General features: G+C 53.8%; 7 protein-coding genes and 2 pseudogenes across 7 annotated transcripts, besides 16 other annotated features; 3 read left to right on the forward strand and 6 right to left on the reverse strand.

The window, feature by feature from the left end:
- Positions 1 to 3,566: a sequence feature (heterozygous, non-Esmeraldo-like haplotype).
- On the forward strand, positions 329 to 2,968 carry Tc00.1047053511255.10 (trans-sialidase, putative; the record flags this gene model as incomplete). The annotated part of the gene is made up of 1 exon (XM_816576.1): positions 329 to 2,968. One exon carries the CDS (start codon positions 329 to 331, stop codon positions 2,966 to 2,968), a length of 2,640 nt encoding a protein of 879 aa, XP_821669.1.
- Positions 3,567 to 11,105: a sequence feature (areas not merged during assembly with more than two copies in the genome that could not be assigned to a particular haplotype).
- Positions 4,864 to 5,319, forward strand: Tc00.1047053511255.20 (uncharacterized protein; the record flags this gene model as incomplete). The annotated part of the gene is made up of 1 exon (XM_816577.1): positions 4,864 to 5,319. One exon carries the CDS (start codon positions 4,864 to 4,866, stop codon positions 5,317 to 5,319), a length of 456 nt encoding a protein of 151 aa, XP_821670.1.
- On the forward strand, positions 5,997 to 6,842 carry Tc00.1047053511255.30 (mucin-associated surface protein (MASP), putative; the record flags this gene model as incomplete). Its single annotated transcript, XM_816578.1, has 1 exon — positions 5,997 to 6,842. The coding sequence occupies one exon, from the start codon at positions 5,997 to 5,999 to the stop codon at positions 6,840 to 6,842; it is 846 nt and encodes a 281-aa protein (XP_821671.1).
- Tc00.1047053511255.50 (mucin-associated surface protein (MASP), putative) lies at positions 10,962 to 12,062 on the reverse strand (the record flags this gene model as incomplete). Its single annotated transcript, XM_816579.1, has 1 exon — positions 10,962 to 12,062. The coding sequence occupies one exon, from the start codon at positions 12,060 to 12,062 to the stop codon at positions 10,962 to 10,964; it is 1,101 nt and encodes a 366-aa protein (XP_821672.1).
- Positions 11,106 to 12,065: a sequence feature (heterozygous, Esmeraldo-like haplotype).
- Positions 11,489 to 11,650: a microsatellite.
- Positions 11,761 to 11,831: a microsatellite.
- Positions 12,066 to 23,948: a sequence feature (areas not merged during assembly with more than two copies in the genome that could not be assigned to a particular haplotype).
- Tc00.1047053511255.65 lies at positions 14,500 to 15,405 on the reverse strand (annotated as a pseudogene).
- On the reverse strand, positions 15,973 to 17,250 carry Tc00.1047053511255.80 (mucin-associated surface protein (MASP), putative; the record flags this gene model as incomplete). The annotated part of the gene is made up of 1 exon (XM_816580.1): positions 15,973 to 17,250. The coding sequence occupies one exon, from the start codon at positions 17,248 to 17,250 to the stop codon at positions 15,973 to 15,975; it is 1,278 nt and encodes a 425-aa protein (XP_821673.1).
- Positions 16,211 to 16,272: a microsatellite.
- Positions 18,078 to 18,638, reverse strand: Tc00.1047053511255.90 (uncharacterized protein; the record flags this gene model as incomplete). The annotated part of the gene is made up of 1 exon (XM_816581.1): positions 18,078 to 18,638. The coding sequence occupies one exon, from the start codon at positions 18,636 to 18,638 to the stop codon at positions 18,078 to 18,080; it is 561 nt and encodes a 186-aa protein (XP_821674.1).
- Positions 20,067 to 20,094: a sequence feature (AT_rich).
- On the reverse strand, positions 20,860 to 23,451 carry Tc00.1047053511255.110 (annotated as a pseudogene).
- Positions 23,949 to 24,163: a sequence feature (haploid, non-Esmeraldo-like haplotype).
- Positions 24,164 to 24,187: a sequence feature (areas merged during assembly that could not be assigned to a particular haplotype. This can correspond to areas where the two haplotypes were merged or to regions with more than two copies in the genome that were merged during assembly.).
- Positions 24,188 to 25,090: a sequence feature (haploid, Esmeraldo-like haplotype).
- Tc00.1047053511255.130 (mucin-associated surface protein (MASP), putative) lies at positions 24,684 to 25,766 on the reverse strand (the record flags this gene model as incomplete). The annotated part of the gene is made up of 1 exon (XM_816582.1): positions 24,684 to 25,766. The coding sequence occupies one exon, from the start codon at positions 25,764 to 25,766 to the stop codon at positions 24,684 to 24,686; it is 1,083 nt and encodes a 360-aa protein (XP_821675.1).
- Positions 25,091 to 25,327: a sequence feature (areas not merged during assembly with more than two copies in the genome that could not be assigned to a particular haplotype).
- Positions 25,328 to 25,347: a sequence feature (haploid, non-Esmeraldo-like haplotype).
- Positions 25,348 to 25,466: a sequence feature (areas merged during assembly that could not be assigned to a particular haplotype. This can correspond to areas where the two haplotypes were merged or to regions with more than two copies in the genome that were merged during assembly.).
- Positions 25,467 to 25,698: a sequence feature (haploid, non-Esmeraldo-like haplotype).
- Positions 25,699 to 27,316: part of a sequence feature (areas not merged during assembly with more than two copies in the genome that could not be assigned to a particular haplotype) that runs on past the window's edge.

The raw sequence follows: 27,316 nt of genomic DNA on the forward strand, positions 1-27,316 counted from the left end.
TTGTCCTGTTGCCCACGAGGCGGGTATCCCTTTTTTTTTTGTTTTGGCTGTGAGCGCTGGCACGTCTGCTGGTGGTTGTGCGTCGACCTTTTTGAAAAAACACACAGCCCTTCCACCTCGGCGTGTGTATGGTTGGAATAAATGATTGTTGCTGCAGTGGCATGCTGTGCACCCCACTGGCGTGTCTAATGTGTTTCCCTGTGCTCTTCTCCCCATTTATGACACACACACTTGAAAAGGAAAGCAAACAAGCGCGAATCGCTACTGTGAAATTCGAAGGCACTGAAAGAACCAACAGCACACACACCGCCCACACACACATATTTATATGCTCTCACGTGTTGCCGCAGTGAAGGCACCCCGCACACACAACCGTCGCCGTGTGACCGGATCCCGCGGAAGGAGGAGGGAAGGAAGAGAGAGTGAGCCGCAGAGGCCCAAAATGTCCCGGCGTGTGTTTACTTCCACGGTGCTGCTCCTCTTCGTGATGGTGTGCTGCGGCACTGGTGGGGCTGCGGCTTCTGATGGGAAGCCATCTGAACCAAATTATAAATGGAAGGACGTCAAGAGTGAGGATGGTGTAACTGTGAACTCGTTGGGTGTTCCCGGCCTTTTGAAAGTGGGGAGTGATGTATTTGCCGTTGCCGAGGCGCAGTGCAAGAAGGATGGAAAATATTTTACTGGCATTGCATCCCAACTACTCTCGATGGAAACGGATAACAAACCGGAGGAAGTGCTGAAGAATGCAAAGGATAAAACACAAGTTCTGGAGGAAGGCGTTTCCCCAAGCAAGAAAGTAGATGTGAGCCGACCAACAACAGTTGTGAATGGAAGTGATATTTACATGCTTGTTGGAAAATACAGCCATGAAGATGCCGCTAACTGTCAGGCTGGGACTGAGAACATCAAATCGGGAATATTGCTCGTGAAGGGTGAGCTCAGTGGTGAAGGCGACAAAAAAATTGATTGGAAAACTACTGACGGTGTACCGTGCACTCTGGGCGACCAACACAAATCCTGGACAGGGCTGATTGGCGGCGGTGGATCGGGTCTTAAGATGAAGGACGATACGCTTGTGTTCCCAATGGAAGGGACTAAGAAGAATGAAAAGACCGTTTCGCTGGTCCTATACTTGCAGGGTACTGAGAGCTGGACACTGTCGAAGGGGATGTCTGCCGATGGCTGCAGTGATCCCTCCGTCGTGGAGTGGAAGGACAAACTCATGATGATGACTGCGTGTGATGGTGGCCGCAGGGTGTACGAGTCCGGTGAAAAGGGGGATTCGTGGACGGATGCACTCGGGACACTCTCGCGCGTGTGGGGCAGCAAACAAAAGGGAAATGAGAAGGGCGTTGGAAGCGGGTTCACCACAGCGAAGATTGGCGATAACAGGGACGTGATGCTCGTTACTCTGCCGGTATATTCAAAGAAGACTGAGGGGGTAAGCGCAAATGGAAAAGGTGAACTCCATCTTTGGCTGACGGACAATACGCACATTGTTGATATTGGGCCGGTGTCCGGGAAGGACGAAGATGTTGCCGCCAGCGCCCTGTTGTACAAAAGTGGAGATAATAATAAAGAGGAGTTGATTGCACTGTACGAGAAGAAGAAAGACGATGCGGAAAAACCATCACTCGGTATGGTCTCTGTGCGTCTGACTGAGCAGCTGAAGCGTGTGAAGGAGGTGCTGGCGACCTGGGAGGAAGTGGACAAACGTGTCTCCAAGCTGTGCCCTTCTGAGGGTGCTCTGGAGGACACCGCAACTGACACTGCCTGCACTACTGATAAAATCACGGATGGGCTGGTTGGCTTTTTATCCGGCAACTTCTCTAATGACACATGGAGGGACGAGTACCTCGGGGTGAACGCCACAGTAACTGGCGGGACAACGAAAGTAGCAGAGCCTTCCGATGGCGTAACATTTAAAGGACGTGGTGCGTGGGCGGAGTGGCCTGTTGGCAGGCAAGGGGAGAATCAGCTGTACCACTTTGCTAACTACAACTTCACTCTTGTGGCGACGGTGTCCATCCACGGTGAGCCGGAGGGAGCTACCCCCATTCCATTGATGGGTGCGAAGATGGATGACGGTAAGAATACAGTTCTCCTGGGACTGTCGTATGACAAGGAAAAGGGGTGGATGCTACTGTGCGATGACGGAAAGAACAAGGAGCACAGCAGCTATTTGGAGACAAAGACATCAAAACACCAAGTGGCCATTGTGCTACGGAACGGCAACCAGGGCTCCGCGTACGTCGATGGTAAAAGTGTCGGAGATGAGTCATGTGTATTGAAAATTGCGGATTCGAAGGAGATCTCACACTTCTTCATTGGAGGGGATGGAGGCCGCGCAGAGGGCCAAGACGACGTGTCTGTGACTGTGAGGAACGTCCTGCTGTACAACCGCCCGTTGAGTTCCGCAGAGATTGGGTCCCTCAAACCGAATAAAGTCCCCATTTCACCTTTGGTGAAGGAGCCGTCGTCGCCTTCACCAGTTGCTTCTGATTCCATTATACCTCCCATCACTCCGGTGAAAAAAAATGCTCAGATAGCCGGAACTTCGTCCACTCCCGCCGTAACACATCGCACGCAACAGAGACAGCCGATGGGGAGCAGTGGTGCCGACAGTGGCGGTGCATCCACATCAGCGGTGTCTGCTGTCAGCACTCCATCGGCAGAAAAGGACTCCGTAAAGGAGGTGGCGTCAGGAAAATCTTCCGATGGAGCTCAAACCGTGGATGGCGGTTCTACTGCTGATGGCGAGCCAACGATGGAGAAAAGAGAAGGAACGGATGTGCAGAAGGAAGAGGTACAGCCACTGAACAGGGAAGTGAATGCTACGGAGCTCAACAGCAGCCTCGAAAATTTGTCGCAGGGGAATAACACCGATGCCGGCACCATGTGTGGGAGCGGACTGCTGCCATCGCTGCTGCTTCTTCTGTTGGGACTGTGGGGGTTTGCGGCTCTGTGAGGAGTGACTGACTGCCGCGTGGGACACTTGCGACCTCCCCTGCACCGACACACACGGTAATTAATTTATTTTCTTTAATAACTTTTTTTTACTTCTTCCCTGTTTGCTTTGCTGTGCGTTTTATATACCCATTTCTTTTTTTTTTTTTTTTTGCTTTTCTGGGGGCAATCACTATGGATGTTTTTTTCTTTTCTACTCTTCCCTCTTTAATTGTTTGTTGCTGCGCTCTTCCTGTGAGGGGTGCCGTGTGTTTCCCGCCCAACTGCTCCACTCGCACACCACCGACACGCTCATGACGACGGCCCTGTGCGCCTCGCCTGCTGCACGCATGAGGAGGGGCCGCGACGAACGGCGCGCTGAGGGAGCCGTGACGTGTGGGCGTGCGACGAGGGCCTGTGGGGCGGAGCACACATTTCTTCCCTCTTGTTTTGTTTTCCTTGCGGCCAGGGCTGGCAGACACCCGCAGCGCCACGCACACAGCCACACCCTGCCGCCGTGTTTTTAATATTTTTTGCTTTTCGTGTTTATTTTTTGCGCTGGCAGTCCCTTCGGTGTCGGCCTCGTGAGCATTTCTTTTCCTCCGATGATTTTTTCTTTTCTTTTGCTGCGCTCACTCTCCCGATGGAGTGACGCGACTCCCGTCATGTCTGCGTGCTTCTCTCAGTCCCCACACACACGAGTGACTGTGCTCTGCGGGCCGCACTCACGCGCCGATGGGAGGGCTGAGGGGAGCAGCAACACGCAGATGACCCCTTGAAATATAAACGATGTGCGGACACACAGAGGGTCGGACGGTTGAAAGACATTTAAATATCTTTTAATTTTATTTGCGGGCAAAATATGCAGACAGTTTGGTGTGGCCACACGGCATCCGGCTGCTTTTTTAAATTTGTGTGGAACAGTAATGGACGATTTCTTTTTTATTTGTAATTATTTTTTATGATGGGGTTTATATAAGATGAAGGGAAGGTTTCTTTTGTTTTAAATAAATATTGTGTGAATTGCCGCTGCTTTTTCTGCGGTGCAGTCATGAGTTTGAGCGGTCTTCTTCTTCTTGCTTCCGCCATGCAACTCCGCTGTACATTTTTGTGCGTCCCTCCACATACTCCGTTTCCTTTCTTCTACTTCTTTGCTTTCTGCGGGCACACACACGAGATGCACATTGCGGTGGATTTGAATGCTTCTTTTGCAGCGCATGCTGGCAGTTGCGTGTGGCGGCTGTTGTCTTCCTCCGTGGCCATGAGGAGAAGGGAGGAGAGGGAGTGAGCACCCCGCGTCTCCTTTCCTGCGGGTGTGGAGCACCGCATGTGACCGCGTTGAGTTGGGCTCCGAGTGACGGCGGCCTGAGCTATCGCGTTCGTGTGTGTGTGTGTGTGGAAGAAGTGTTCTGCTGCCGGTGCTGGGGCTCAGCATGAGAATTATGCATTCAGTGGCTTTGGTGTGCGCATGCATGGCAGGAATGGTGAGCTGGGCGCTGTGTGCCATGTGGCCAATGCGGTGCACACATGTAGCAACTGTGCTGCCAGCTGTGCAAGGAAAGAGGAAGGGGCCACCGTTGCCTTCACGATGAATGTGACGACGCATAAATACGCCGGCCCTTATGAATTGTGGTGGCGTCAATTTTATCCCGATGGAACCATCCATACGCCTGCACGGAGCAGCGATGCTGACCGTACGGCATCTGTCAGTTGCCGCCACCCCGTGAAGGGAAGGATGACACAAAATCTGGTGGGACAACTGCGCCGCAAGTTAATGCTGAGCCGTCACGTCAGAACGAGGATTGGCGACAGTCTGCGGCGGCTGACGGACACAACACCGTCGATCCGAGTCCCGCATCCAACACGGCGACCATCACGTCCGGGACGAGGCCTGAGTTTGCCAGCAATCCGAGCGAAATGATGGCCCCGAATGCATCCAAGAAGAGGCCTTCCTTTGCCAACGGTCCGAGAATATTAGTGGCGTCGAATGCATCCGGGATCATGTCTGTCACTTGTGGCGGCAGGGAACACGTTGCTGCGGATAACACGGACGAGGTGAGTGAGCCCGGCGCCACTGGACACAAATCTCTCTTTTTAGAAAACGGCGTTGCAGGCAGTGGATTTGTTGCTGAGGGTGATGCGGACGGATTGACCCAACGCAATGCCTCTGGACACGAGTACAAACCCCAATTACGAGAATTCACCGCGCAGTATTCTGTCAGCGGTGTGAGTCTACAGGACGACTGCTTTGCCCTGTGCAACGACGCGAAATTGACACTGCGAGAGTTAACTGTTGACGGCACTGTGCGTGTGTGCGTGTATTGGGTGTTGCTGCTTCTTCTGGGATTGTGTGGGGTTGTGACGGCAGTCTGAGCCGAAGAGTGTGGAATTGCGGCTCCTCACGGAGAACATGTGCCGCGTTCCCTGCGTGTTTTCTTTTATTATTTACATTTTACTGTTGGTTTTGTTTTTTTCCTGGAATAATAAGTATCCTTGCCGTTCCTTTATTTAATGGTCGGTTGCTGCACACTGTCACGAGTGACGCGTTTCTCCTTGTTTTTTGTTGCCCACACGCGGTGCCGGCCCCATTGCTGTGTGTCCCACGGACTGCACGAAAGGGGGAGCGGAGGAACAGGCCGGATGCCGCAATTAAATGTGAAGAGTGTTGTGTGTGGCCTTGGGGAACAGTACGATCTTTTCTTATTTTATTTATTTTCTTGGTGAAGGCATTATGTATACACAGACACACACGGTTGTCTTGTGCTGCTTGGCATATGAAATTAATGTTCCGTCGAATGAATTTTTTAAATTTTCTCCGGGTATCCTTCCGGACCCTCAACTCTGTTTTTATTTTTTAAATTTCTGCCTTGCGGTGCGGTGCGCGAGTTCTGCAATCGCACTGATTCCAACTGCATCATGGTATTTGCTGCTTCTGGGCTGCTATCATTTGTTATTGTGTGTGGTGTGTGACGTGTCTCTCCTTTTTGCTTTCACTCTGCGTTGACGTGTTGTTAGTTTGTGCTGAAGGCTACACGCAAGTGACAGGAGTGATGGCGATGATGATGACTGGCCGTGTGCTGCTGGTGTGTGCCCTCTGCGTGCTGTGGTGCGGTGCCGGCGGTAGGTGTGAAGAGGAGGTGGTACCTGTTGCCGAAATAACTGTTGATTCTGCGAGTGGTGGTGTTGTTACCGACAAAGAAATCGATCGTACGGTGACTGGTGGAGCAGGAAACCCTTCCGTAGAGAAAACACAGCCGCAAAACGTTGAAGATTCCGCACCCGGGTCCCCGCAATCGCAAGCTGGCTCAGATATTGAATTAACAAAACAGCAGCCACACACCGACCAAAAAAATACGGATCCACCGCCACATTCAAAATCACTGCAAGAAGAGCGGCGTGATGGAACATCCGAAAATTCGCCAGGGGAATCGGCGACTTCACTCAGTCAAGGGGACACGAAGCATGCATCTATTGAAAGTCCGGAGCGTAATAATCCGCCAACTGTTTCAAGTAACGACGATGTTGTCAGCCGTAAAAGTGAGGAGCGCACAGAAGATAATTCGGGGAGTACTGAAACTCATGTTGCCGCACCGTCAGAAGAGGGGCAGGAGCGTGAAAATGTCACTTCTTCCTTGGAACAACCTCGGGAAACTTCCACAGCCGCACCGAACGTTACCACTCAAACAACCTCCATGACGCCGCCTAAAGACAGTGAAAGCAGCAGCGTCAAAATGAGTGAGGCATCACCTCAATCAACAGGGACCGCCAACACAAATCAAACGGCGACGATTACACAAAACAGTGACGGCAGCACCGCGGCCTCCCACACCACCTCCCCTCCCTTGCTTCTTCTTGTTGTTGTTGTGTGTGCGGCTGCTGCTGCGGTGGCCGCGTGAGAGTGAGGGAGAGAGAGCCGTGCGCCGCCCGCACACACACTAATCCTTCACTCTCTGCCTCTGTGTGTTTTTTGCATGGACTCTCGCCCTCACCTCACCCCACGAGGCACACACATAATGTGCCCATTGTATATATGCATGCACACCCATGCAGGCCCGTTGGTGCTCTCTTTTGCACGACACGCACCGCTGCCGTCCTGCCTGGCTGCATGGGCGGAGCACCGTAACTGTTTCTGTTTTGTTGTTGTTGTTTTTTTGTTAATTTTTTTTAATTTGCTTTTGCTATGAGCGTTTCTCTATTTCTTACAAACCCAGTCCTTTTTTTGCGTATTTTAAATTTATTTTAATGTTTGCTTCTTTCTGGTTTTAAAATTCTTTTTTCATTTTCATGTGTTTTTTGCTTTTTTTCACATCCCTCTTTTTTGCTTTCGGGGGCAATCAATATGAACGTTTTTTTTTTCTACTCTTCCCTCTTTTAATTGTTTCTGCTGCACTCTTCCTGTGAGGGGTGCCGTGTGTTTCCCGCCCAACTGCTCCACTCGCACACCCACCGACACGCTCATGACGACGGCCCTGTGCGCCTCGCCTGCTGCACGCATGAGGAGGGGCCGCGACGAACGGCGCGCTGAGGGAGCCGTGACGTGTGGGCGTGCGACGAGGGCCTGTGGGGCGGAGCACACATTTCTTCCCCTCTTGTTTTGTTTTCTTGCGGTCAGGGCGGGCAGACACCCGCAGCGCCACACACACAGCCACACCCTGCCGCCGTGTTTTTCTTTTTTTGCTTTGTGGATGTTTGCTGCCACCGTGCGTGATTGTTGAGGTTGGGTCCGTACCGCATTTATTCCTGCGATCCAGCTGTGCCTCTTGCCGTGTTGATGTGCCTCCCTGTGCTCCTCTTTCTGCCTTTCCAGCACACAGAAAATAAGTGATTGCACGGTGCTCTGCAGGAATGCTCTTGGCGACGGCAGGACGTTGGCTTGCGTCCCGTGCTGAAATGGCAACACGGCTGCACGATGCCCGCCATGCGTGAAGGTGTTGACTGCTCTTGGGATCATTCTTCTCTTGTTGTATTTACTGTGCTGGGTTCGTGCGTTGCTTGGTGTGTGCTGACGCGTGACGGACGGTGCCACGATGGCCGCCTCTGACGATGACAGTCGCTGTGCTCTCGGCACACATCTACACACTCTTCCCTGTCTCTCTGTCGGAGTGATTGCGGCAGGGCATTGCTGCGAGCGTGATGGGGACCACGACGGCGTCACCCCTCGAGAAGGTCCCACGCTCTGTCGGTTGTGGAGCGGCGAGGCGGTTTGCCTGCAGCTTGACTGACAGAACCGCACAGTCGCTTCAGTGCGGCCACTTCGTCGGCATCACCCGCTGCGGTGGTGTCCGCAAGAGCCGCAGCCTCGATGAGGATGGCGTCGTAGTTGTCTGGCAGCTCAGAACTTCAGGCCTTTCGCCCCTCAGGATTGCCCTTGCTGCTCGACTGGCGCAGCACCATCCCGGCATGGTTCTTCTGCAGGAGTGCAGGCACCAGGGTGCCCCAGCGACGAGGCTCATTGACTGCCGTGACTTCCACCAGGCCTGCGGTGGGCGTGCCGGTGGCGTGGCCTTCTTGGTGCGCCACACCCTGTCGTGCGAGCGCTTCTACTCGTGGCACCAACTGCCTGGAGACCACCGCCTTCCGCGTGTGCCCACCTGCCTGCCCCAGCATGTACGTGGTGAACCTCTGCAGCCTTCCCACGGCAATTGCTCACGCTGCTCACTTTGCGAGCACCATTCATCGTCTTGTTCCTATTGCGGTTGACCTGAATTCACACCACGAGCTGCGGGACGGTTGCTCGCCATCCACGACGGCAGGAGAGGACCCCGCCGCCACCCCAAGCGGCATGGAGATTGAGTTTTCCGACGACCCTGCACAGGCAACGTGGATCAGCGGCCGCAGCGTCTCGTTTCCCGATGTGATTGCGCAACGCGCACTGCGTGTCTCCCACTGGACGTCCACCTGTTTGAATGGACTCGGACCACCATCTGCCATCCCACACTGCAGGGACGGAGGACGGCATCCCGCGACAGGCAGGCATGCTGCCACGACGGAAACATGTCTTCGTTGTCCTGCGTGAAGCTGACTGTGATGCTTCCACCTCGGCGTGTGGAACGTCTCTGACCATTGTAATCAAATGGCTTGAGATGCACCGAGGCACCGTACGAGCGGCAGCCGTGACATTCCCACAGTAATCTGTACGGACGTAATGGAGCACGCCGAGTGTGTTGCAGCGGCAGCCTGCCCCGAGCTGAATTGCTCCGCAAACGGGAGGACCGCAATCATGCCCTCCGTCGTGGCTTCTCCATGCTGCTAGAGGTCCGTGCGAAACAGCTTGGTGTCCTCTCGATCCCAGGCCTGTGATGCCTCGAGGCATGGTGGCGCCACGTTCCTGCCCTCTGGGATCGGCTGTGCTGCGGTGCTGTTGGGACCGCGTCTGTGCTCTGCCTCCGCCGTAACCTCTTCCCGACGTGAGCACCGCCACTCCTTGCCGACCAGCAAGCGGGTGATGGACGTCCTCCTGTCCACTCCTCGGCAGACCGGCACGCACCCTGCAGATCACAGGCAACCCTTTATGTCGGTGGTGCCGTCCCTTCCTCACACTGAAGAGGCAGGACCGCCCCGACCTCCTCCGGAACCTCCACCTGGCGTGTCCACGGCACCTCCTCGTAGAAAGACGAGCAGCGGATCAACGTCGTCCTGCCCAAGCTGCAGCAGCGTCTTCTCGTCCGTCCACAATATGAAGGCACACGCCCGACGCACTAACTCTGGCACTCCAATCGTTGCAGAAGGCCTCACATGTGGATTCTGCGACAGCTCCACGGTCTCCCCAACAGGTGCCTCACGCGCAGGTCACTACCGAAAATGTCAGGCGTATCAACGAGCAAAAAACGGACAACGCACCTCTGCAAGCTCCAATGACAGCCGTAGCCCTTCAGCCACTCCTCTGCTACAACCACCACCAGCCGCTGAGCCGCGACAATCCACGGGAGGCCCTGCCGCACACGCTGTGGGAATGCCGCCGTCCTCGACAACTGAGCATCCGACTATTTGGGAACACCACCTCTCGCACGACAGCATCGTTCAAGAGGGAAAACTGGCCACATCGCCACGGACAGCCCGCAGGCCATTAACGAACAGTGGCTGCAAGGTATAACGAAACAAATATTTCCCTTTTCTCAGCATAGAAAAAAGTCACCTTCACACTTGCAATTGACACTAATGAATTCATTGCGCAATACCGCTCCGAGCTGCAATACTTCCTGGTGCCATCCACGTCCCTTGTCGACACATTGATGCGGGTGGGCGCCCATCCATTCCTCCCAATGACGGTGCATGTCTGCGACGCACCCTCAGATCCAAAAGGCACATCCCTCACCACAGCCGGGATCGACTTCGCCCTGTCCGCACGCATCGCCTTGTCAGAGAAGCAGGAGTACGTCAGGCTGGCAGCAAAGCACCCGCCGGCACAACACATCACAACCAGAAGCACCAGCAGCACTGCAGACCGTGGGGTGACGTGGATCAACTGACACATGCTTTACATGAAGGAAAACACTTCATGGCTTGACAAGAATAGGAAACACTGACAATATCTCAGAGAAAAGAAAACAAAGAATAAAAAATAAAAAGTCATACGTTCGCAGTCAAAGCAAACTGCCAATAATCGATAAAAAAGTAATGGGTGCACTCAACCACAAAATCAAAAAAAACAATAAAAGAAAAAAAAACAAAGCCGAAGCGTGGGACGACCAGCGCACACACTCTCATTGCTCCCATAAAGCAAAACACACACACAGGGAGAGAGAGAGAGGTCGCCCACTCAATGCAATGGAAACAAAAAACAGAAACAGTTACGGTGCTCCGCCCATGCAGCCAGGCAGGACGGCAGCGGTGCGTGTCGTGCAAAAGAGAGCACCAACGGTCCTGCATGGGTGTGCATGCATATATACAATGGGCACATTATTGTGTGTGCCTCGTGGGGTGAGGTGAGGGCGAGAGTCCATGCAAGGGGACACACACACAGAGAGTGAAGGACGAGTGTGTGTGCGGGCGGTGCACGGCTCTCTCACTCACTCTCACGCGGCCACCACCGCAGCCGCAGCCGCACACGCAACAAGAACAAGAAGCAAAAGAGGGGAGGTGGTGTGGGAGACCGCGGTGCTGCCGTCACTCTCGCCAGTCGTCGCCGTTGTGGCTTTTACGGCTGTGGCTTCGACTGGGGTTTCCTTCGTATTGCCATGCTTATTTTGACTGTTTTTTGTGTCGTTTTTCCCTGCACCGTCAGCAGTTGGATCATCGCTTGATATCCCTTCTTCAGTGCCACTGTTATCGTCGTTACTCTCAAAACCGCTTTTAGTTGAAGATGTTGTTTGTGCTGGTTCACCACGACCGTTAAATGTTGCATCCCGCTGGTTGGCAGTGGCGGAGGCGCTGGCTGGGTTTCGTGGATTGTTGTTTGACTCCTTGCTCTCGTGAACACCTTGTGAATGTTGCACTAACACGACATCTTGAGGATCGGGCTGTTCGCTTTCTTGTGCCGGGTCAATATCTTCCGATTGTTTTTCATCCTTTTTCCGCGCCGCTGCTGGTGTGTTTCCTTGTTCTGATGGTGTTACTGCCGGTGTTACTGTTGCTGCCAACGCTGCTGGCACTGGTGAATCTTCTGGTGATGGCGCTGCCGTTGGCGGCTGTCCTTGCGTCGTTGGTTGTACTGGCGTTGCTGGTGATTGTGTTGTTGGGATTCCTTCTGCTGGTGCTGCTGCTGGCCCTTTTTCGTGCTTTGATTGTGGTGGTGATGATGCTTCCTCTTTTGTTGGATCATTGGGTATTTCTGTCTCTGCTGTCTCTACTGTTTCCTCTTCTCGCTCTTCTTCCTCAACATCATCATCATCATCAACAACGTCATAATCTTCTTCATCACCATCTGCATCATCTTCTTCTTCATCCTCTGAGGATGCGGGATGTTTTTTTCCTTTAACATCTCCTGCTTCATCTTTTTTGCCCTGGGGTTCTTCTGGGGACTTTCCAATTTCTTTTAATTCCGGCAGAGATCCACCACCTATCCCTGAAAGATCCGCCCTCTCCTCAGAACCATCAGCAGCAGCTCCAGCAGTGCCGCACCACAGCACGCAGAGGGCACACACCAGCAGCACACGGCCAGTCATCATCATCATCATCACGGCTGCACACACAGTCTAGGGAGGGGCAAAGAGAGGAGGATGAGAAGAACACACACACACATCAGCAGCATGGAAAAGGAGGAGTGGCGTTTGCATGAGGGTTGTTGTCATGAGCATGGGGGACGCGTGCACGCAGGAAGAACAGGCAAAAATGAAGCACCGGACAGCACGGCGCACAACTCCACGGCATGTAAAACCCACCCGCAGCTGCCCCCAATGGAAGAGAAGGAGGACGCAAGAGTGCGGCAGGAACACAGAGATGACGGCGCAGAAAAGGATGCCAAACCGGCGTGAAAAAGAAACAAAAAACAGTCTTCCCCCACAGCGGCCACATCCAACAACGCAAGCAATAATAACAGAAACAAACACCACACACGGCAACTCACAGCGGCAGTGAGTACCCTGTCGCCAATCTTCATGACTGCACGCTACCGCACTCCTCGTGAGTCCATCGCTCCGCTGCCTCCTCCTTCCCGCGGCTCCCCCGCACGAACAGCCACGGCTCACAATCGGGTCCATCCACACCCGTCGCCACGCCGCCCTCAACGACCCAACAGGCAACCGCCCAAAAACCGTTGCTGAAATCACACACCCGCAACAAAGCACGCGACGCAACATCATGTCACGTGGACCCCGCCGTCAGAAGAACGTCATGTCAACCGTTTGGCCGGCACACGGTACAATCGATCGACAGAACAGAGAAGGAAGACAGGTACTCAATCAAGGACTCTCCAAACACGCAATGCTCTTTTGATGCCGCCGCTGCTGCCACGGGCACGGTACCCGAGCGGAGAATGACACGCAGTAGAAAAGGCCTCACAAGAGAGAAACAATCCACACGTCCATATGCAAAGCGCCACTCAGGCTGCTGCGGCTGCAGGGTCCGTGGGCAAAAATGCGCCTTACTGAATCCCGCCAGTTATGTCAGTCTCCCCTCCCACCAATGTAGCGCATAATGCACGGTGTGCATCAACAGGCATCCGCTCCCGGTGCCCTAGCAACACTTCAGAACACACATAATGGAGAAGGGAAGTACCATTACACAATGCCAAAGCAGGTAAACAAAAATAGGGAAATCAAAACCCACAGATCCCTCGTACACGCACACAAACACCCCACAGTATCCCTCAGAAGAAGCCAAACAATTTCTTATCCCAACCCATAATACAAGCGTGGTGCCGCCACATCAGCGACCGACAAAAGAGGGAGAGTGCATACAGCATGTACCTGGTACAAATTATACAGAAAAGCAGAGCGTATGTATATACTGACAGGAACATGCCAGTTGATATAGGCCTTTCTCTCTTGCACCCACTGCTGAGTGTTGGCACCGCGGCGGCAGCGGCAAGCAGAAGAATCAGCGGAAAGGGACAAGCAGCAGCCGCACTGTTATTGCCGTGGATCGGAGGCGGGGCGTCCTTCATGTCTGCCTCCCAACCCCCGCGCGCACCACCGCCGCTTCATCCTCCCTCGGCGGAGGGTCCACGGCGCCCTGCGCGTCATCAGCGGCATCAGGGCTCCTGGGTCCCGTGGCTGTGGCACCGCCACCGGCCTTGTTGCTCACGGCCTCATCTCATAATGATTGTCCCACAACAGACGTCACGCCATCGGCGGCCACATCGTCGATGTCCGGAAGATCGCGCTTCTTCTCCGCCTCCTGCGGCGCACCCGCGGTCTCGCTGGGCAAGAGCACTCCGTTGCCGTCGTGGCACCGGAGGCAACTTCCCTCTCCTCTGGCGACGGATGCTTCTGGGGAGCAGCTAAGTCGACATCCTTCGGTGGTGTGCCGCGGCCGGTCCCAATGCTCTCTGGATCGGGGACGGATGCCCGTAGCAAAGCTTGTTCAGTAGATGCCGGTGAGACCGTCCTGCTCCACACGCTCTCTCCTCGCCGTCCCACGAAACTATTGGAAGTAGGCTACCGCTGGTGAAAGATATCGTGCACACCTGCGCGTGGTCACGGCAAATACCGCTTCCCTCATTGTAGGGCGGAGCGGCCCACGCAATCGTCGCTCCGGCCGTGCATGGGGCACAACGGGCGTTACCCCCTTCAGTCACTCTCAGATGCAACTGCATGCCGAGGCACCTCAATGCCGCATGCATGACAGCACCGGGATGTATGTTTCTTCCGGGTCCCTCGCATCCGTCGTGTTGTTGGGAAGCGTGTCCAGACACCACGAAGAGGGCCCATCCCCAGGCACCACAGACAAACGTTCTTCCTTCCAAAGAACAGCCTCAATATCCCTAACATCCAGTGCGGGATCAGTGATGGGGCAACGGTCCATCAGGCGTTTGGCTGACATTTCATGGATACTCCGTCTACACAGCAACCACTGGAATAACGATCCGACGTGCGGCGTCTGGCAGAAACGCCCAATGCGCAAAGCATGTGGCAATATTCATTCATTTTCAGTGCGGAGCACTTCTTCTGCGGCAGCCGGCACTCCCAATCGGTGCCATCCACTCATCCCTCGCGTGGTGTTGTGATAAGTGCGCCTCCAGCGTCCTCCCGTCCCCATCGCCATCCTGCAGCTCCATGCCATCAATGTCGTCGCAGTCGTGGTGCTCCCTCGCAGCCATCGCGGCAGTCGTCGAGTCCACCACCACCGACAGCGCCCTGCCACGCACACAGGCAACATTCCTCACCATGCTGCGGCTGGCCATGTGCAGGCAGTTGAACCCGAGAGCATGGGCCATCAGGTGTGCGGCGATGCGTCCGTGAAATGAAACGACCGGGAAAGTGCATGGCGCCAGCGACGGGAAGGACATCCTCCAGCGTGGCGCACAGCAGTGCCCACACACCACCAAGCGCCGCAGCCACGCACAGCACCATGACAGAATCGGCAACTCCAGCGGAACAATGCCCAGCAGGCACCGTGAACCAACTGCAAACGCTGCCCGTGGCAAATGAGGACACAATCAACGGACCCTCCATTGGCCGGACGAGCAGACGATCCGCATGCAGTTTGACAGCAGCAGGGACAGTCTCCTCGGCAAGAGCGTTCTCGTGCGCAGAGGTCAAAACACCATTCTTACAGCCAAACGCGCCGTCGAACGAATTCGCTGTGCAGGACCGGGAGAAGTCGCAGTGCCTCCTGCTCTCACACGGGTCCGTTTTTGGCACTTTAATGCGGACGGGCACCCATCGGGCCTTCCAGACGCCGCTGCACGCCTGCAACGCATCCAGCGCCCTGAGATGCATTCTCCCCACCGTCACCGGTATCGACCTCGCCGTCGGAGGAGACCACATCGTCAAAGAATCAGGAATAATTCAGGGAGACAACAAAGCAACCGCTGACAAATCAAATCGCAAAGATCATCAATAGCAGCACCAGAAGCGATGCAGACCGTGGGGTTAACGTGGATCAACGGACGCATATCATAAGCCAAAGAAAATCTAATTGGCTTGAGAAGAATACAAGAGGCTGACAAACTCACAGAAGAACAGAAACAATATGAAACAAAAAAAGGTTCACGTCTCCAAAGTCAAAGCAAAATGCCAATCAAAAACGCGCGACAAAGGCGGACTCAACCACAACACAATTACAACAATGAAAAAACAAAAAAAATTGTGGGACGACCAGCGCACACACACTCATTGCTCCCGTAAAGCAAAACACACACACAGAGGGAGAGAGAGAGAGGTCGCCCACTCAATTCAATGGAAACAAAACAGAAACAGTTACGGTGCTCCGCCCATGCAGCCAGGCAGGACGGCAGCGGTGCGTGTCGTGCAAAAGAGTGCACCAACGGGCCTGCATGGGTGTGCATGCGTACGTACAATGGGCACATTATGTGTGTGCCTCGTGGGGTGAGGTGAGGGCGAGAGTCCATGCAAGGGGACACACACACAGAGAGTGAAGGACGAGTGTGTGTGCGGGCGGGGCACGGCTCTCTCTCCCTCACTCTCACGCGGCCACCACCGCAGCAGCAGCCGCACACGCAACAACAACAAGAAGAAGCAAAAGAGGGGAGGTGGTGTGGGAGACCGCGGTGTTGCTGTCGCTGTCGCCAGGCTTCGTCGTAGTATCATTCGTTGGGGCTGTAGTTGTTGCTGCTAGGTTTCCTCCTGTTGTTGAATCTGCCGGTGGTGGTGATCGTTCTGCAGTTGGTTTTTCTGCCGGCGCTCCCGTTACTGTCGCTGTGGGTGGTACTGGAGGTGCTGGCAGTTGTGGTTGTGGTGTTGTTGGTGCGTTGCTGGCGGTAGTCGATACGCCGGAAGAGCCTTTCGTCCCCACGGCACTTTGCCCCGCGGTGCTGTAATTTGCATCCCCATCAGCAACTTGACTCGTTTCATTTTCTTGTGTTTCAGAGGAGTGCTGTTTTGCATCGGGTGTTGAAGTCTCCGGTGTCTCCCTGTTGAGTGGTGCGTTCCCTGAAGATGCTGTTGGCCCTGACTGCTCATTGTTTTTTAAAGATTTCGTGTCCTGAGTGGATGGTGCACCGCCATTCATCTGTGAAGCGTCTCCATTGTTGGAAATGGTAGATGAAGCACCACCGGAAGGTGGCCCGGAAATATGACCTTCTCTTCCTTTAGGATCTTTATTTTTATCACGACTGCCACCAATAACATTTCGACCGGTGCCTTCAATTCCAACGGGACCAGCATCGGCTTCACCGAGATCAGATGCCTGTGATGGCGATTTTGCTGGTGGTACTTGTAGCTTTGGTGGCTGCCCTGTTGATTTTTTTGAGTTTTCTTTTGGTTGTCGTGGCGTTCTCTGTGATCCTTGCATTAGTGCTGGCGTCGGTGGTAGTGATTGTGGTACTGTTACTTTATCCTTTGTTTGAGATTTCTGTTTCACCGCTAGTTCTTCGCCTTCCGCTTCTACTTGCTGTGCATGTACTTCATTGCGTTGTGCTCCGAGGGCTTCTCCTTCTACTCCTTCCTTCCCAACGTTCTCTGTTGGTGGTTCGTTGACCAGGTTCCCTTGCTCACTGACGTTAGTGCCTGATCGTGTATCCAACGAGTGACCCGCGGACCCTAAGCCCTCATCGACTGACTTCGATAATTCCGGTTTTCCTGCTTTTTCGTCTCCAGAATCAGACCGTGAACCTCCCAATGGACCCTCCTTTACTCCGCCATCGACAACATCATTCGCCACCGACCCCACCACCGCAGCACCGCACCACAGCACGCAGAGGGCACACACCAGCAGCACACGGCCAGTCATCATCATCGCCATCACTCCTGTCACTTGCGTGTAGCCTTCAGCACAAACTAACGCCCCGTCAACGCAGAGTGAAAGCAATGAAAAAAAGAGAGAGACAAGTCACACAGCCACGTCACACACAATAACAAATGATAGCAGCCCAGCAACAAGTGGCAGCACCCCAGCAACACGCACGTCGAGGCAGAGGGAATCAGTGCGATTGCAGAACTCGAACACCGCTTGCAAACCAGAAGTTTTAGAAAAAAAAAAAAAACAGAGTTGAGGGTCCGGCAGGACTCCCAAAAAGTAAAAGAAAAATATGAAACATCGATCAGGCACGACTTTCATTTCATGTGCCATACGGCACAATAAAACGACCATTTGTGTGTCTGTGTATACATAACGCCCGCACCGAAAAAGTAAATTAAATAAAAAAGGATCGTCCTGTTCGATGAGTCCACACAACTCTCTTCACACTTCATCGCGGCATGTGGCCTGTCTCTCCAATCCTCCTTTCGTGCAGTCCGTGGGACGCACTGCAATGAGGCCGGCACCGCGTGTGGGCAACAAAAACAAGAGGGGGAAACGCGTCACACATGGCAGTGTGCAGAAACCGACCATTGAATAAAGGAACAGCAAAGATATTTATCATTCGAGGAAAACAACAGAAAAACAAACAGTAAAATGTAAATAATAAAAGGAAACACGCAAAGAACGCGGCACAAGTTCTCCGTGAGGAGCCGCAATTCCACACTCTTCGGCTCACAATACCGCCACAACTCCACACAATCCCAGAAGAAGTAGCAACGCCCAATACACACACACACGCACAGTGCCGTCAACAGTTAACTCGCGCAGTGTCAATTTCGCGTCGTTGCGAGGGCAAAGCAGTCGTCGGGACTCACACCGCTGACAGAATACTGCGCGGTGAATTCTCGTAATTGGGGTTTGTACTCGTGTCCAGAGGCATTGCGTTGGGTCAATCCACCCGCATCACCCTCAGCAACAAATCCACTGCCTGCAACGCCGTTTTCTAAAAAGAGAGATTTGTGTCCAGTGGCGTCGTGCTCACTCACCTCGTCCGTGTTATCCGCAGCAATGTGTTCCCTGCCGCCACAAGTGACAGACATGATCCCGGATGCATTCGACGCCACTAATATTCTCGGACCGTTGGCAAAGGAAGGCCTCTTCATGGATGCATTCGGGACCATCACTTCGATCGGATTGCTGGCAAACTCAGGCCTCGTCTCGGACGTGTTGGTCGCCGTGTTGGATGCGGGACTCGGATCGACGGTGTTGTGTCCGTCAGCCGCCGCAGACTGTCGCCAATCCTCGTTCTGACGTGACGGCTCAGCATTAACTTGCGGCGCAGTTGTCCCACCAGATTTTGTGTCATCCTTCCCTTCACGGGGTGGCGGCATCTGTCAGTTGCCGTCCGGTCAGCATCGCTGCTCCGTGCAGGCTAATGGATGGTTCCATCGGGGGAAATTGACCCCACCACAATTCATAAGGGCCGGCGTATTTATGCGTCGTCACATTCATCGTGAAGGCAACGGTGGCCCCTTCCTCCTTCCTTGCACAGCTGGCAGCACAGTTGCTACATGTGTGCACCGCATTGGCCACATGGCACACAGCGCCCAGCTCACCATTCCTGCCATGCATGCGCACACCAAAGCCATTGAAAGTATAATTCTCACGCTGAGCCTCAGCACCGGCAGCAGAACACTTCTTCCACGCCCACACACGCACATGCACGCAATGGCTCAGGCCGCCGTCACTCGAAGCACACGACACATCCACCGGCACAACCACCGCATCCGCACCACCAGATACATGTCCAGGACTCCCAGCAACCGTCACGCTCACGGACGAGCAGCAGCAGCACAAGAGCGCAAGGACCAACACGGCGCCGCACCGTCGTTATCACAGTCATCATCACCCGTAGTGGAGCCGCTGGAGCCAGTCAGCTGATCGGTGAGACAGAAGAAAAAGAATGCAAGAGGGAGATGGACGGGGCACAGCGGATACAGCGAGAGAGCAGACAACATGAGGAGAAGGCAGCAGGCCCAGCCGCACAGTTCACGCACCACGAGACGGCATGCACGCAAGGAAGGCACACAACGCCAGCAGCCACCCACCATGCAGGAGGAGAAGATATCCACCTCCATCTCCATCCAGCTCATCTCCACAGCCAACGGGAAATGGCCAAAACCCCGCGGCCACCACACAACGCACACGGAGCGAGCACCCACCACACCAGCCACAACTGCCGGTGGACCCTCATCCATCCATGACGCGGCAAAAAAACTTCCAGCCATCCCGCCCTCAATGGGATGCGGAGCCCAACTCAACGCGGCCGCACGCGGTGCTCCACACCCGCAGAAGAAAAGACTCGGGCTGCGCACTCCTTCTCCTCATGGCCACGAAAGAAGACAACAGCCGCCACACGCAACTGCCAGCATGCACTGCAAAAGAAGCATTCAAATCCACTGCAATGTGCATCTTGTGTGTGTGGTTGTGTGTGCCTGCAGAAACACAAAGCAAAGAAGTAGAAAAAACAGGAGCAGAGTATGTGGAGAGACGCACAAAAAAATGTACAGCGGAGGTGCATGGCGGAAGCAACAAGAAGAACACCGCTCAAACTCACGATTCCACCGCAGCCCAAGCAGCGGCAATTCATTAAAAAAATTATTTAAAACAAAAAAGCTTTCCCCTTCATCTTACACAAACCCCATCACACAAAATAATTACAAATAAAAAAGAAATCGTCCATTACTGTTCCACACAAATTTAAAAAAGCAGCCGGCTGCCGTGTGGCCACACCAAACCGTCTGCATATATTTTGTCCGAAAATAAAATTAAAAGATATTTAAATATCCTTCAACCGTCCGACCCTCTGTGTGTCCGCACATCGTTTATATTTCATGGGGTCATCGGCGTGTTGCTGCTCCCCTCAGCCCTCCCATCGGCGCGTGAGTGCGGCCCGCAGAGCACAGTCGCCCGTGTGTGTGGGAACCGAGAGAAGCACGCAGACATGATGGCGGTCGCGTCACTCCATCGGGAGAGTGAGCGCAGCAAAAGAAAAGAAATCTTAAAAACACGGCGGCAGGGTGTGGCTGTGTGTGTGGCGCTGCGGGTGTCTGCCCGCCCTGGCCGCAAGAAAGCAAAACAAGAGGGAAGAAATGTGTGCTCCGCCCCACAGGCCCTCGTCGCACGCCCACACGTCACGGCCCCCTCAGCGCGCCGTTCGTCGCGGCCCTCCTCATGCGTGCAGCAGGCGAGGCGCACAGGGCCGTCGTCATGAGCGTGTCGGTGGGTGTGCGAGTGGAGCAGTTGGGCGGAAACACACGGCACCCCTCGCAGGAAGAGTGCAGCAACAAACAATTAAAAAAGGGAAGAGTAGAAGAGAAAAAAGCGTCCATAGTGATTGCCCCCAAAAGTAAAAAAAAAAAAAAAAAGGGATGTGGGAGTTAGGTTAAAAAAAAAATGAATTTTAAAACAAGAAATCCAAAAACAGGAAAATAAATTTAAGATACGCTCAAATACACACAAAAAATTAAAAGTATCAGAGATATTAGTTATCGGGGAAGTAATTCTGTGCAAGGGAGGGCGCAACTGTTCCACGCGGCAGCCAGTCACTCCTCACAGAGCCGCAAATCCCCACAGTCCCAACAGAAGAAGGAGGAACGACAGCAGTCCGCTCCTACGCATGGTGCCGCCATCGCTGTTATTCCCCTGCGACAAATTTCCGAGGCTGCTGCTGAGTGCCGCAGCATTTACTTCCCTGACCTGTGAGTGTACCTCTTCCTTCTGCGCATCCGTTCCTTCCGCCTTCTCCCAATCCTCACCAGAGTTCACGCTCATCTCCTTTTTCACTGCAGGTTCAACTTTCCCCTCGCCATTAGAGGCAGGAGTGTTTGCATCTGCTGAAGGAGTAGTAACGGAAGCTGCACTGGATACACCTCCAGCACCAATATTCGCCTTCAACGGTTCCTCCTCCAATGGCAGTTGCCCGGCAGAATTAGGTCGGGGCAGGGCTAGCTGCGCATCTGGTGCACTTACCGCTGGTGATTGAGTGTCCACCAATGTCGTCGGACCTTCCGGCTTCGGAATAGTAATTTTATTTTTGGCAAGCGCGGTAATCTCTGCGGAACTCAACGGGCGGTTGTACAGCAGGACGTTCCTCACAGTCACAGACACGTCGGCTTGGCTCCCTGCGCCGCTTCCGTCCCCTCCAATGTAGAAGTGTGAGATCTCCTTCGAATCCGCAATTTTCAATACACATGACTCATCTCCGACACTTTTACCATCGACGTACGCGGAGCCCTGGTTGCTGTTCTTTAGTACAATGGCCACTTGGTAAGTTGTCTGTGGCTCCCAAGTGCTGCCGAGCTTCTCTGATGTTTGGCCACTGCAAAGCACTGCCCAATTCCCTTCTTTTTTGTATGACAGTCCCAGGAGTACTGTTTTCTCACTGTCATTAGTCTTCGCACCCATCAATGGAAGTGTATCTCCTTTCGGCTCACCGTCTATGGTCACCGTCGCCACAAGAGTGAAGTTGTAGTTCGCAAAGTGGTACAGCTGATTCTCCCCCTGCTTGCCAACAGGCCACTCCGCCCACGAACCACGCCCTGTGAACCTCACGCCGCCGGCATGCAATTTTGCCTCTGTTGAAGCTCCAGTTACCGTGGCGTTCACTCCGAGGTACTCGTCCTTCCATGTGTCATTAGAGAAGTTGCCGGACAAAAAGCCAACCAGCCCATCCGTGATCTTACCACCGCTGCAGGCATCGTCAGTTGAGGTAACCTGCACAGCACCCTCAGAGGGGCACAGCTTGGAGACACTTCCGTCCACTTTCTTCCAGGTCGCCAGCACCTCCTTCACTCGCTCCAGCTGCTCAGTCAGACGCACAGAGACCATACCGAGTGATGGTTTTTCCGCATCGTCTTTCTTCTTCTCGTACAGTGCAATCAACTCCTCTTTATTTCCTTGATATCCGCTTTTGTACAACAGGGAGCTGGCGGCAGCGTCCTCACCCTTCGCGGATACCGGTCCAATATCAACAATGTGCGTATTGTCCGTCAGCCAAAGATGAAGTATGCCTTTTGAATTGTCTTCCTCCTTGGAATACACCGGCAGAGTAACGAGCATCACGTCCCTTTTCTCAATCGTCGCTGTGATGAACCCGCTTCTAGCGCCCTTCACATGTCCCTCGTGTTTGTTGCCCCACACGCGCGAGAGTGTCCCGAGTGCCTCCGTCCACGAATCCCCCTTGTCACCGGACTCGTACACCCTGCGGCGGCCATCATCACACGCAGTCATCATCATGAGTTTTCCCTTCCATTCTACGACGGAGGGATCACCGCAGCCATCGGCAGAAATCCCCTTCGACAGCGTCCAACTCGTAGTATCCTGCAAGTATAGGACCAGCGAAACGGTCTTTCCATCCTTCGTGCCTTCCACGGGAACAGAAACGTACCGTCCTTCATCTTAAGACCCGATCCACCGCCGCCAATCAGCCGTGTCAAGGATTTGTGTTGGTCGACAGTAAAAATGCACGGAAGACCGTAGGTATTTTTCCAAAGAATTCTTTTTACACTTTCCCCATCACTGACGTTTCCTTTCAGAAGCAATAGTCCCCAAGGAGCCGCGTCAGATGCACCCTGACAAGCAGCCTCACCTTCACCGCCGTATTTTCCAACCAGCATGTAAATATCACTTCCTTTCACAACTGTTGTTGGTCGGCTCACATCTACTCTCTTCTTCCCTTCCGAACCACCTTTCTCCAGAACTTGAGTATCCTTTTTGGCTTCCTCCAGCACCTCCTCCTTTTCTTTATCCGCTGTGTTCGTGAGAAGTTGGGACGCAACTCCAGTAAAGGCATTGCCTTGCTCATCCTTGCACTGCGCCTCGGCAACGGCAAACACATCACTCCCCACTTTCAATAGGCCGGGAACGCTCAACGATTCCACAGTTTCCCTATCATTATTGATGCCCTTCCATTCAAACTTTGGATCAGATAATTGATCCTCCTCCGCGTGTGCAGCTCCACCAGTGCCGCAGCACATCATCACGACGAGGAGGAGGAGCACCGCGGAAGTAAACACACGCCGGGACATGTGGGGCCTCCGCCGCTCACTCTCTCTTCCTTCCCTCCTCCTTCCGCTGGATCCGGTCACGCAGCGACGGTTGTGTGTGCGGGGTGCCATCACTGCAGCAACACGTGAGAGCATATAAATATGTGTGTGTGGGCGGTGTGTGTGCTGTTGGTCCTTTCCGTGCCTTCAAATTTCACAGTAGCGTTTAGTGTTTGTTTGCTTTCTTCATGAGTAAGAGAGTGAAAGAAATAAAGAGAAATAGGCTAATAAATATGGATGAAAGAATAAGCACCGCCAGCATCCATAGTGAGCGGCACCATCATCCCCGCCGCAGTCACTCCCAACAACAAAAACTCACGCACACAGACACACGGAACGAGAAGGAAGAGCAGTGCACCGGGAACACACAGCGACTGCCACCACCAGCAGGAGTCACGGCGGGTGTGTTATCCGTCACGCGTCAGCACACACCGAGCAACGCCCACACACAAATCAACCAGAGGGAGGCAAAAGAGCGCAACCGCCCTTCGCAGCACCGACACGCTGCCGCCCGTCGTTTAATTCTTGTCCCTCCATCGCACCCGCTGCTGGCGCACATTACCCCGCACATCCGGGGAATTCTCCGTCGGCGTAAGAACAGCGAGAGGAACACTTCGGCAGCACGTGCAGCTGCTGGGCGGGAAGCAATCCGCACTCCTCCCAGGCAACGTCAATGTCACGCCATCCATGACAGCACGCCAAGAAAATCACGCTCGCAGCACGGTAACAAAACAAATCGCAGGCTCCCGTCATGCCTCCTCGCAAGAGCCGCCGCAGCCAAAATCTTGTGGAAAATGGCGTGGGTATAATTGTGTGCTTGTCAGTGCCTATATTTGCAGAGCAGCTGTGCGCCACAAGAGAGTCCAAAGAAAGAAACGGCAGAGAGAGGCAGATAGCACACACGCAAATTACTCATATCATCACACACACACGCAGCTGCGGAATGGGTGCACTTAACCACAACACAAAGAAAACAATAAAGGGAAAAAAAGCCGAAGCGTGGGACGACCAGCGCACACACTCTCATTGCTCCCGTAAAGCAAAACACACACACACAGGGAGAGAGAGGTCGCCCACTCAATGCAATGGAAAAAAAACAAAAACAGTTACGGTGCTCCGCCCATGCGGCCAGGCAGAACGGCAGCGGTGCGTGTCGTGCAAAAGAGAGCACCAGCGGGCTGCATGGGTGTGCATGCATATATACAATGGGCACATTATGTGTGTGCCTCGTGGGGCGAGGTGAGGGCGAGAGTCCATGCAAGGGGACACACACAGAGAGAGAAGGAAGAGTGTGTGTGCGGGCGGTGCATGGCTCTCTCTCCCTCACTCTCACGCGGCCACCGCAGCCGCACAAGCAAAAACAACAAGAAGAAGCAAAAGAGGGGAGGTGGTGTGGGAGACCGCGGTGCTGCCGTCACTGTCGCCAGGCGTCGCCGTACCATTTTTGTGAGCGGTGGCGGTTTTTATTGCTGTTTGTGGTGCTGCCTCACTGGCCGTGGGAGCTGGGTGGGTATCACTACCTTCAAGATCATCATGTGATTCATTCGGGTTGGGCCGCTGAGCATTGGCAGTATTCTCATCCGCCGTAATCCGGGTTTCACCACTGCCACTTGTAGAGTTGGATGATGCTGTTGTTTCTGCTTGATTGGTGGCAGGTGCATTCTCCGTCAAATTCTCTGTGGCTGTGGCTTGACCTTTTTGCTCTGCCACAATATCCTGTGAGGGATCTTCCGGTGGTTCGGCCGTCTTTTCTGCTTGTGACAATGAGCTTTCATTCTTTTGATGTGTCAAGGTCGGTGCATCTTTTAATCCTTTTTGGCTTGCGTCTCCTTCTGGATCTTCGTGGGGTGTTTTTCGTCCGGGCAGTTTTATTTCCGGTGTTTGTGTTGTTGCCAATGTTGTTGGTTGTGCTGTTGATACTGGTGGTGGTGGTCCTTCCTCTTTTTTATTCTCATTGCGTGTCTTGGGTTCCGTGTTATCTTTTTCTTTCAATTCCTCCTGTACTTGAGGTGAATGCGAGTTCTTTACTGGTAGGGGCTCCTCTTCGGGCGTCTCTTTTTTCTCTTCGTCCTTCATCCTTTTGGTACTGTCATTTATTTTACCACCTTTAGCCTCTTCTTCAGAAGAGTTTTCTTCTTCGTCTTCGGCATCATCTTCAGAAATTTCTTCAGTAGTTTGCGGAGGCACTTCTTCAGGTATGAGAGATTCTTCTTCTCTCACTCCTGAATGTGGCTTTGGTGCGCCTAAAGCCTCTGGTGCTGAGATCACATTTTCCGGATTTCTTGGCAAACCTTTACCACCACTCATAAAACCATCATCTTCCGCATCCTCTCCTTCAGCACAGCCGCCGGCACCGCACCACAGCACGCAGAGGGCACACACCAGCAGCACACGGCCAGCCATCATCATCATCACGGCTGCAAATCCAGTCTAGGGAGGGACAAAGAGAGGAGGATGAGAAGAGCACACACACATCAGCAGCATGGAAAAGGAGGAGTAGCGTTTGCATGAGGGTTGTTGCCATGAGCATGGGGGACGCGTGCACGCAGGAAGAACAGGCAACAATGAAACACCGGACAGCACGGCACACAACTCCACGGCATGTAAAACCCACCCGCAGCTGCCCCCAAAATGGAAGGGAAAGAGGGCGCAACAGTACGGCAGGAACACAGTGATGCCGGTGCAGAAAAGGATCCCAAAACGGCGTGAAAAAGAAACAAAAAACAGTCTTCCCCCACAGCGGCCACAAATCCAACAACGCAAGCAATAATAACAGAAACAAACACCACACACGGCAACTCACAGCGGCAGCGAGTTCCCTGTCGCCAATCTTCATGGCTGCACGCTACCGCACTCCTCGTGAGTCCATCGCTCCGCTGCCCTCCTCCTTCCCGCGACTCCCCCGCACGAACAGCCACGGCACACAATCGGGTCCATCCACACCCGTCGCCACGCCGCCCTCAACGACCCAACAGTCAAACGCCCAAAAACCGTTGCTGAAATCACACACCCGCAACAAAGCACGCGACGCAACTTCATGTCACGTGGACCCCGCCGTCAGAAGAACGTCATGCCAACCGTTTGGCCCGCACACGGTACAATCAATCAACAGAACAGAGAAGTAAGACAGGCACTCAATCAAGGACTCTCCACGCACACAGCTCTTTTGATGCCGCCGCTGCTGCCACGGGCACGGTAACCGAGCGGAGAATGACACGCAGTAAGAAAACTTCACAAGAGAGAAACAATCCACACGTCCATATGCAAAGCGCCACTCAGGCTGCTGCAGCTGCAGGGTCCGTGGCAAAATGCGCCTTACTGAATCCCGCCAGTTATGTCAGTCTCCCCTCCCACCAATGTAGCGCATAATTCACGGCGTGCGTCCACAGGCGTCCACTCCCGGTGCCCTAGCAACACTTCAGAACACACATAATGGAGAAGGAAGTATCATTACACAATGCCAAAGCAGGTAAACAAAAATAGGGAAATCAAAACCACGCAGATCCCTCGTACACGCACACAAACACCCCACAGTATCCTCCAGAAGAAGTCAAACAATTTCTTATCCCAACCCATAATACACGCGTGGTGCCGCCACATCAGCGACCGACAAAAGAGGGAGAGTGCATACAGCATGTCCCTGGTACAAAGTATACAGACAAGCAGAGTGTATGTATACACTGACAGGAACATGCCAGTTGATATAGGCCTTTCTCTCTTGCACCCACTGCTGAGTGTTGGCGCCGCGGCGGCAGCGGCAAGCAGAAGAATCAGCGGAAAAGGACAATCAGCAGCCGCACTGTTACTGCCGTGGATAGGAGGCGGGGCGTCCTCCATGTCTGCCTCCCAACCCCCGCACACCACCGCCGCATCATCCTCCCTCGGCGGAGGGTCCACGGCGCCCTGCGCGTCATCAGCGGCATCAGGGCCCTTGGGTCCCGTGGCTGTGGCACCGCCACCGG

Source organism: Trypanosoma cruzi, genomic scaffold (genome assembly GCF_000209065.1).
Source record: "Trypanosoma cruzi strain CL Brener 1047053517083 genomic scaffold, whole genome shotgun sequence".
Taxonomy (NCBI): domain Eukaryota; phylum Euglenozoa; class Kinetoplastea; order Trypanosomatida; family Trypanosomatidae; genus Trypanosoma; species Trypanosoma cruzi.